General features: G+C 39.9%; 1 protein-coding gene and 1 pseudogene across 1 annotated transcript; one reads left to right on the forward strand and one right to left on the reverse strand.

The window, feature by feature from the left end:
- Positions 1-1,758: 1,758 nt before the first annotated feature.
- On the forward strand, positions 1,759-7,870 carry LOC130506728 (probable pre-mRNA-splicing factor ATP-dependent RNA helicase DEAH2; annotated as a pseudogene).
- A 367-nt stretch (positions 7,871-8,237) lies between these two features.
- LOC130506727 (high mobility group B protein 7-like) lies at positions 8,238-10,189 on the reverse strand. Its single transcript, XM_057001409.1, has 8 exons — positions 9,956-10,189; positions 9,762-9,844; positions 9,389-9,440; positions 9,179-9,304; positions 9,043-9,097; positions 8,895-8,939; positions 8,713-8,799; positions 8,238-8,635 (listed from the first exon to the last, which is right to left on the reverse strand). The coding sequence occupies exons 1-8, from the start codon at positions 10,087-10,089 to the stop codon at positions 8,483-8,485; spliced, it is 735 nt and encodes a 244-aa protein (XP_056857389.1). The 5' UTR covers positions 10,090-10,189; the 3' UTR covers positions 8,238-8,482.
- Positions 10,190-10,433: the final 244 nt, after the last annotated feature.

Raw genomic sequence — 10,433 nt, forward strand, 5'->3', positions numbered from 1 at the left:
TTGTGGGATTCACCTTTCCTTTTTGTCTTAAAAATCCCGAAGAGAAACCGCATTATTAATGCTCTTATAATATACGAGCAATTCAATATCAATATGTATGTCGGCACGTAATTATGAGTAAAAAGTATTATTCGGTGGGGATTAGGAAATGGTCATCGATTGGTCAAAGAAAAGTTAAAAACAAATAAAAGGGAGCGAAAAAAGAAGACGGGTCACTTTCAAACATGTAATTAAATAGTTTATCCTGAATCGTTAACATTTTCTGACGTGTGTGTGATCAAATTGAACATTAACACAATGTCTATAAAAATAAAAGGTAAATGTGACGTGAGAAACGATTTGCCTTAGCCTAAAAGAAATATTTGGTCATGGGAGGATTCCCTGCTTTTCTCTGCATGTAAATGGGGTTGGCCTTGCCATGCACTCTCTCTTGTGCATTTTCATTTCCACGTAGGTTTTGTTCAGCACTAGATCTTTGAAGACTCTGATTCTCTATGTAAATACAATGAAGCAAAATGTGTGTTATCCTAAATCTTTTGTTATGATCAATGAACCTCTTTGATTTGCTTTTTGTTAAAATGGAAGAAGCTTCCTCGTTTCTTAAGCCCCATTGTTGGTTTTATTTGTCTTAGGGGGAAGATCGATGTTCCTGTAGATCTCAAAAGATTTTAAAATGCTTGGAGGTCCAGATTATTATATGGTCTTATATACCCATTTCATTATATTTTCTTTGGGCATGTTATGGTTCAAAATAGAACTGTGAAATAAGGAAAACAGATGAGATCAGCTATATAATATATTCAATCTTTTGCTCTTGTCAACAATGGATAACAAAAGGGTTAAAGCTAAAAAATCGCATATCTTCCTTGCGCATCGGAGGGAGTCGAAGGTTTTCCAGAGCTTTAATGGTCTGGTTTGCTACAAGAAACTACTGAGGGTCTAAATTGCTTATTTCAATTTATGCTTTCATAAACTCAAAATCAAAGCCACACTTGTTGTAAAAATGTTTTTTTTATTTGAATAAATTTATCACTCTTTCAAAAAAAAAATAGTTTGTACAATATTGTCCGACTTTTCTAGGCTATTTCCTTGTTATTGCTCCAAGCTCATAGAAAGCGCTTGCTGAAGACAGTTGAAAGCTTTCTTGTCACTCAAGAAAACCATGAACCAGAACTCAAAGCCATCCACAGTGACTACTTCTAGGTACTTATGAGATGGCTTCTTCGTGTCTACACTCTGGTTCACTCCATTGACTTGGACAATGGAATTGACACTTTGTAGTGAACCCTAGTTAGATCTCCCTGAGGAGAAGCCACTTTGATCGATCTCTCGCTGCAGAAAGCAATCTTCTTTGATGAGATGAAGAGTAAGCCTGCGATGGGATGGGACCTGCGGTTGTGGATAGGTAACAGTACATACTTCCTCATCAGCACCGTTGTTGCTCTCAAGTGACTTGCTATATTCAGCCTTTAGCTCAGCAGCTTTATCCAAATAAACTTTCTTCTCCTAAACAATCAAAGAACACAACTAGAGTAAGACCATTTATAAGGAAAAAAAAGGAAATTGAAAATAAAAGGGGAAAGGAAATTGAAAATAAAAAGAGGAAAAAAAAAGGAAATTGGAAATAAAAAAGGGAAATGGAAAAAAGAAAAAAGGAAAGATGATTCTTTTATAAATAAGGGGATCTCTTCTCCCTCAAAACACACGAAAACTGCTGAACAACGGCTCTAGACAAAATCACTGATTAGAATGAATATGATGGAAGAGGAGGAGCGACGGAAGAGCCTACCAGTGTGGGGGCACAAAGAAGAATTTCAACACGTACTTAAAGAAAATAAGATCGTGATACTGTTCGGTGAGAGAGGGTGTGGCAAATCTACGCAGATACCACAGTTACTGCTGGAAGCACTGAAGCTGGAAGACCCTAACTATTGGTTTATAATGATTTGTATATACCGATTGTACCGGTTTAGTGGTTTAGTTTGATTAGAGTTGGTTAACATCAAATGTATAGCTGACTATATATACTTGTACATTATCCATTTTATCAAATAAGAAAGATATTTTGATATTACTCTTCTTCTTCTTCCTCAAGTAAGCTCATCGTAATATGGTATCAGAGCATTTTTGAGCTCGATTTCGTCGTGTTTTCTTTACGATCTCTCTTGCTCGACCTCCGATTACGATTTCCTAAGCTTCGATGGTGTCGTTGAAGAAGTTTCCTCGTCGATCGAATCGCCTTGCAGCTCGCACCGCTCCCTTAGCTTCTCCGGCAGATGCAGGCCCGGATCTACAAGCTTCGAGAGCTCTTGTTGGTGTTGATCTCAATGACTCGATCCATTCTCCGTACTTTATGCATACTTCTGATCATCCCGGTTTGATTCTCATCTCTATCAAACTTGATGGTTCAAACTTTGATGATTGGGAGGCTGCGATGAAGATTGCTCTTGACTCGAAGAACAAGATCGGCTTCGTAGATGGCTCGTTACCTCGCCCTCTCGACTCAGATCTGAACTTCCGAATATGGTCACGATGCAACAGTCTCGTTAAATCATGGATCCTCAACTCGGTATCCACTCAAATCTATCGCAGTATCCTTCGCTTAAATGATGCAACTGATGTGTGGAATGACTTGCATAGTAGATTTCATATGACTAATCTGCCTAGGACTTACAATCTTACCCAAGAAATCCAGGATCTACGTCAAGGCTCTTTGTCACCCTCGGATTACTTCACTAAGCTCAAAACATTGTGGAGTAGTTTAGAGAGTTGTGAAGAAGCTGATGATCCATGTACTTGTGGGAAAGCTGCTCGGCTATATCAAAAGGCTGAGCGTGCTAAGATTGTTAAGTTTTTGGCTGGTCTTAATGAATCGTATGCAGTGATTAGGCGTCAGATCATCATGAAGAAGACACTGCCTTCACTCACTGAAGTCTACAACATCTTGGACCAAGATGACAGTCAGAAGAGTTTTGCTGTAGCTACTCCGGCTGCGTTCCAAGTATCTGAGACTCCAGCTTCTCAGCCTCCTCCTTCCAGTGTTTGCTATGTTCAGACTGGTGCTCATAAAGGCAAACCTATCTGTTCATTTTGCAACAGAGTTGGACACATTGCAGAGCGTTGTTACAAGAAGCACGGCTTTCCACCGGGTTACTCACCAAAAGGCAAAGCAACTGAGAAGTTTCAGAAACCTCCATCTGCTACTCCCTCAGCCAACATGTCCTCTAAACCTGAAGCGAAGCCTGCACCTCTTGATAATCTGATTGGAAATCTCACCAAGGATCAAATACAACAGTTTATTGCTTTGTTTAGCTCACAACTGTAGAGCAACAACAGCAACAACATCACGTCTGGTCAAGGCGATGCCTCTACTTCTTAAAACACTAATGAGATATCTGGTATCAACTTTTCTCAGTCTACGTTTTGTTTCATTGGTATTCTCACTGTTTCAAAGAATAGCCTGTGTAATGATTCTTGGATTCTAGACTCTGGAGCAACCCATCATGTGTCTCATGATAAAGATATTTTTGTGTCTCTTGACACAAATATCACTAGCTCTGTCAATCTACCAAACAGATCTTTAATCAAGATCAGTGGAGTTGGTAGTATCAAGCTAAATGAATACATTACTCTACGGAATGTCTTATTCATCCCGCAGTTTCGTCTAAACCTCATCAGTATAAGCTCAATGACGACTGATCTTGGTTCTAGAGTGATGTTTGATCCCTCTTCTTGTGAAATACAGGATCGTATCAAGGGCTTGACGATTGGTCTGGGTAAACGGATTGACAACCTGTATGTGCTGAACATCAAAGAAGCTTCTGTGCGTGTGAATGCAGTCGTGGATATTGGTACTTGGCACAACAGGATGGGTCATGCATCTTACTCAAGACTTGACATGATCTCTGGAGCTTTGGGAACTACAAAGATGAAGAATAAAGGGAACTCGTTTTGTCATGTTTGTCACTTGGCAAAACAGAAGAAACTTTCTTTTCCCTCTCCAAACAACTTATGTAATGCAAACTTTGAGCTCTTACATATAGATGTTTGGGGGCCTTTTTCAGTTGAGACTGTGGATGGTTACAAGTACTTTTTAACCATAGTGGATGACCATTCTCGAGCCACTTGGATTTACTTATTGCGTACAAAGGGTGAAGTTATAAAGGTGTTTCCAACGTTTGTTAACCAAGTGGAAAATCAGTACAACACTAGAGTTAAAGCGGTTAGATCAGACAATGCACCTGAGCTTAAGTTCTCTTCGTTTTATCAAGAGAAAGGCATTGTCTCATATAGCTCCTGCCCAGAGAGACCAGAGCAGAATTCAGTGGTAGAACGGAAGCATCAGCATCTCCTGAACGTTGCCAGAGCTTTCATGTTCCAGTCTCAGTTGCCTCTTGAGTACTGGGGAGATAGTGTCTTGACGGCTGCCTTTGTTATCAACAGAACTCCTTCACCTCTGCTTGGTAACAAGACTCCATTCGAGATACTTACTGGTAAGGCTCCGGTTTATGATCAGATTCGAACGTTTGGCTGCTTGTGTTATGGTTCTACATCACCAAAACAGAGACATAAGTTTCAGCCAAGATCAAAGGCTTGTGTTCTTCTGGGATATCCATCAGGCGTTAAAGGATACAAACTTCTCGACTTGGAGTCAAACAAGATTTCAGTTTCACGAAATGTCATCTTTCACGAAGATATTTTTCCGCTGGCTTCTACTACTCCTTCTGATGACAGTTTGAAACTCTTCACACCACCTTCTACTTTGTCCTCAGGTAACCACCACACAAACATCTCACCAGAAATTTCTTCATCTTCTAACCTTCCCCCACAAATTTCTTCTCGCACACGCAAACAGCCTGCTCACTTGCAGGACTATCATTGCTACTCTTTAAACACAAATATCATTCATCCCATTTCTTCTTCTCTTTCGTATTCCAATTTGTCTCCTTCTTACCTATCTTACATCAACCAAATCACCAAAATTCCAATTCCTCAATCTTATTCTGAGGCGAAGGACTCTAAAGAGTGGTGTGAAGCCGTTGATAAGGAATTTAGAGCAATGGAATCAACTGGAACTTGGGAGATGGCTACTTTGCCGACTGGAAAAAAAGCAGTTGGTTGCAAAGTGTTATATTCTTTGAAGTTTCATGCTGATGGTACACTTGAGAGACGCAAAGTTCGTGTAGTTGCTAAAGGGTTCACTCAAAAGGAGGGATTGGATTATACAGAGACGTTCTCACCTGTTGCTAAGCTCACGACTGTGCGGTTCCTTTTGAAAGTTGCAGCTTCAAGGAATTGGTTTCTTCATCAACTCGACATCTCGAATGCGTTCTTGAATGGTGAATTAGATGAAGAAATTTATATGAAGATACCGGATGGATATGCAGAGAGGAAAGGTCTCACACTGTCTAAGAATGATGTTTTTCGTTTGAAGAAATCTATTTATGGGTTGAAACAAGCATCTAGACAGTGGTTTCTCAAGTTCTCTGCTGCATTATCACGTCTTGGATTCGCAACAGGGACAAGTGATCATACTCTGTTCTTGAAATCATTTCAAGATGGTCATTTCCTTGCTGTATTAGTCTACGTGGATGACATCATTGTGGCTAGTACAAGTGATCTGAAGTCTAGACAGTTGATACAAGACCTTTTTCAACAGTTCAAACTCAGAGATCTGGGTGCTCTTAAGTATTTTTTGGGATTGGAGATAGCTCGTACAAGTCAGGGTATTTCTTTATGTCAGCGAAAATATGCTCTGGAGATACTGACTTCTACTGGAATGTTGGGTTGCAAGCCTACTTCTACTCCTATGGTTCCAAATCTACATTTGGCACTCAAAGATGGAGAGTTGATTGATGAGCCTGAGCGTTATCGTAGTCTTGTTGGAAGGTTGATGTATCTGACTATAACTCGTCCGGACATCACTTTTGCAGTCAACAAGTTATGTCAGTTCTCTTCTGCTCCTCGTACGCCTCATCTTAAGGTTGCTTATAGAGTTTTACAGTACATCAAAGGCACTGTGGGACAAAGATTGTTCTACTCGGCTTCACCTGATCTATCTCTTAAAGGTTTTGCTGATGCAAACTGGTCTTCTTGCCGTGATAGTCGTCATTCAACTACATGCCTTTCGATGTTTCTTGGTGACTCGCTGATCTCTTGGCGCTCCAAGAAACATGATACAGTCTCATGCTCTTCTGCAGAAGCAGAGTACCGAGCATTGAATAGTGCGTCTAAGGAGATGATTTGGCTCATTAAATTGATGGATGACTTGAAGGTTCCTCGAGTTCAAACGCCAGTTCTCTTATCTGACAGCACAGCAGCAATCTATATAGCAACCAACCTTGTTTTCCATGAGCGAACCAAACATATAGAGAATGATTGTCACTTTGTGAGGCAATGGCTTGATCGGAAAGTTCTCAAGAGTCTTCATGTGCGAACTCAGGATCAAGTGGCTGATATCATGACTAAACCTCTCTTCCCTCATCAGTTTTATCATCTTATGTCCAAGATGAGTCTTCACAATATCTTTGCAAGCTCATCTTGAGGGGGCTTATTGGTTTATAATGATTTGTATATACCGGTTTAGTGGTTTAGTTTGATTAGAGTTGGTTAACATCAAATGTATAGCTGACTATATATACTTGTACATTATCCATTTTATCAAATAAGAAAGATATTTTGATATTACTCTTCTTCTTCTTCCTCAAGTAAGCTCATCGTAATACTAACCCTAAGTGGTTGATTGGGTGAACCCAACCTTGTGAAGCTGCAGCCATGTCACTGTCCCACCGTGTCTCGCCCAAGAGATGAATGTCGAGATTGGGGAAGAGGTGGGTTACACTGTTCCTTTGGAGGATCGCACAAGCTCCCAAACGGTGGTCAAGTACATGACCGACGGTATGCTTGTGAGAGAAGCTATTGCAGATCCGGTTTTGGGGAGATACAGAGCCATTGTTCTCGACCAGGCCCATGAGAGAAGTTTGGCCACCGATGTGCTTATCGGTTATCTTAATAGGGTCTTGAAACGTAGACATGATCTGACTCTGGTTGTGATGAGTGTGGTACCCTCCGAGCAGCACACAAGTTGGAAAGTTTTTTTAGTTGCTTTAGGATGTGTGCACCTCTTATCAAAGTTCCCCGGAGGCTCCATTCAGTTGACATCTTGTATGCTTCTCCTCCAGAGGACTATCTCGAAGCTTCTATACGCACTGTAGTTCAGATTCACAAGTGTGAGCCACCTGGTGACGTCCTTGTTTTCTTAGCCAGTGAAGAAGAGATTGGAGACGCTTGCACAAGGATCTCCACTAGACTACTTGATGATCAAGTCGAGGTTTTGCCACTCTATTCCACCACTCTTCCTCCTGGGTTGCAACAACAGAATAATGATAATAATATATTCAATGTAAGGAGAAAGATTTTTGTTTCCACCAGCATTGCGGAGTCTTCTTTAGCCATAGACCCCATTGTTTACGTTGTTGATCCTGGTCTCTCCATTCGGAAAGTCTACCTCCCCAACATTTGCCAAGAGTACTTGATGCTGTCCTCAATATCACGAGCAAGTGCTGAGCAGAGAGCGGGTCGTGCCGGGAGAACACGGCCTGGAAAATGTTTCAGGCTTTACACAGAGGAGCGTTACAATGAGTTTGATCTGAATCACCATGCATATCCCGAGATGTTGAGGTCAGACTTGGCGAACACGTTACTAACCTTGAAACAACTGGGTGTGCATGAATGGTTAGACTTCGATTTTATTGATTCTCCTCATCCTCCGGCCTACCTTCGGGCCTGGCACGATTTGCACCATTTGGGAGCCATTGATGATGAAGGTTACTTGACTAATACAGGTCAGATGATGAGTGTGACTTTGTGAACCTCTCACTGTCGCATTGTGAAGACTGTGTCAATTTAATGTTTTGTATTTCCTATTTTCTGAATATGATTATTGTGTTTGTATATGATTTATCATTCCTAGTTTTTTTTTTTTTTTTTGCATCGCCCATTTTTATCCTACAGAGATCGTGGAATTTAATAACTATATTATTTGTAACCCATTCAATTGATAAGCTTTATAGTGTTCATCATCCATGTCCTTAATTATTCAGATAAAGATAGTTTGACTATAATATGTATGTTGACGCTGAGTAAAAATAAACTTCGATGGGGATTTTGGGGGAAATGGTTTTGATTGGTCAACTAAAAGTTACAAATATTTTTTTAAAGAGAATGAACGGGTCACATTCGAATAATGTAATGAAATATATAGTTCATCTACAACAGCTTTCAGTTCTACAACAGTGGTGAAAACTAAAAACATTAATCTTCCATACTAGTCTAAACAAAAGGAGTGAACTACAAAAGCCTCACATGCTCACACCAACCATCTTAAGATAACTAATGAAAGTTCAAAATTTACAATGCACCATAAGGATAAAGAGTTGAATCCATTTCATTGAGATTAAACCAAAGAAAGATTTTAACATGTCTAGTAGTCATCCAAAATCTCATCTTCCTCTTCTTTACCTTCAGCCTCTTTGTTCTCACCTTCATTATCCTCAGCCTCATCAGTTTGCTTCTCCTCAGCCTCATCAGACTGTTTCTCATCAGCATCATCAGCTTCCTTCTCCTCATCAACTTCCTGAAAGTGGTGACCATATCATCTTAATACTCAAAGCAAAAGGAAAGACAAAGACAATAAATAAACGAAACACATACTTCCTCATCAGCATCTTTGCTGCTCTCAAGTGACTTGTTATACTCTGCCTTTAGTTCAGCAGCTTTATCCAAATAAACTTTCTTCTCCTACAAGATCAAAAGGACACAACTAGAGTTAAGACCACAATTAAGCAAAATCACAACAAAACTCAGGAAAGAAGCAAATAACAGAGTAAACTCACTTCCTCATCCAAAGACTTCCACTTTTCACCACCCTGTTTTGCAACCTACAAAAACACATAGATAATATAACACGGTGGAATTTTAATCCTACAAAACTTTGCCGTACTAATCAAGTTAAAGTAACAAAACTCGGTTATAGACTCTTACATCCTTAACGCCAGCGTCAGGATTCTCTTCTTTGAAAGTTTTGCGGAAATCAGCCCTGCAAATTGAAAGGAAACATCATCATCATCTCTGACAGTATATAAAAGAGAAGATTTTTGAAGTGAGAATGAAGATTTACATGAAGATGAAGAAGGCAGTAAGAGGTCGCTTGGGCTTGTTAGAGGAAGAAGAGCTCTTCTTCTTATTCTCATCCTTGGCCTTCCTTACTCTCTTTGCCTTAGGTTCATCAGATGTTGACTTCTTCCTGAAGACGAATCCAAACAACAATATCAAGAACTTCACAATATAGAAACCAAATAGATAGATAGAATCAGAAAGAAGTCTTCACCTCTCAACAGGTTTCTTCTTAGCTTCGGTTTGTGTCTCAACAACTTGAGCTTCTAAAACAATTAACACCAAAAAAAAAGAGAGAGAAAGCTAATCATTTACTCAGATACAATCAAATTCATTAAATTCCAAACCGATTGAACCGGATTTAACCAAAAGTATTCGATTATTTTACCAGAACCTATAACCAATACCGGAAATAGAAAACTTCATTTTAGTTCCGTAGAATTTCTTAAAACAGAACTAACTGATTGCTAAACCGGATTGTTTTAGGTTCAATTCAGCTGATTATGTGTGAACCAACCTAACCAAACCGAACTAACAATATTAAACCGAAAGATCTGGGAAAAAGGAAGAGAGAGAGATATTTTTACCGAGATTGACACGAATTTTAGCGTCGAGGCTACAATTATGCATACTGATAAGCGCAACCGCTACGTTCTTGTTGCATCCTTCGCTGTAAATCGCATTAAATTAACATAATCGCGTCAGAAACACTCAAATCGAAAGTTATAGGCTTCCCAATCAAATTAGGTCGGAGCAGATCTAGAAGAATGAGTTTACTAACCATCGAACGAAGGCGCTGCCGTCTTTGGCGCGAAGTAAGGTGTTGTTGTTGTTAGCGGTGGTTTCGGGTTTGGTTTCAGCATCCACTCTCTTCCTCGCCTTGGGCGCAGTTGATTTCGAACCACCACCGGCCATCTCTTTCGTTTTTCTAGATCGGAAGGAGAGAATGTAATCTTTTTTTTTTCTTTTGAGATTGAATCGATGAGAGAGTTTGGGAGAAGCGGAGTGAAGTAGAAAAAGGGAGGTTATTGAGAGGGAAACGAAACTCGTTTTCGCTAAAGTTGTGGCGCCAATATTAAATCCCGCGAAAAAATTAAAATAAAAACTGTTGTTTTGAGTGAGTTTTGACGCGGATCTGTGAGCTGGTGATCTAATCCACTGTTGGTTTTGCTTTAGCGATGGGGGAATAAACGGTTTAGATTGGCTTCTCGTGCCATTTTGATGTTCGCGGTCTTTTTTCTTTGTTTGTTTTCGCGGTT

Source organism: Raphanus sativus, unplaced genomic scaffold (genome assembly GCF_000801105.2).
Source record: "Raphanus sativus cultivar WK10039 unplaced genomic scaffold, ASM80110v3 Scaffold3598, whole genome shotgun sequence".
NCBI classification, from domain to species: Eukaryota; Viridiplantae; Streptophyta; class Magnoliopsida; order Brassicales; family Brassicaceae; genus Raphanus; species Raphanus sativus.

Coding starts and splice junctions, on each gene's coding strand:
- LOC130506727 (XM_057001409.1), bottom strand. CDS start 10,089: ATGGCCGGTGGTGGTTCGAAATCAACTGCGCCCAAGGCGAGGAAGAGA. Junction 9,441..9,761: donor TAAAATTCGTGTCAATCTCG/GTAAAAATATCT, acceptor TAATTGTTTTAG/AAGCTCAAGTTGTTGAGACA. Junction 9,305..9,388: donor AAGAAGAAACCTGTTGAGAG/GTGAAGACTTCT, acceptor ATTCGTCTTCAG/GAAGAAGTCAACATCTGATG.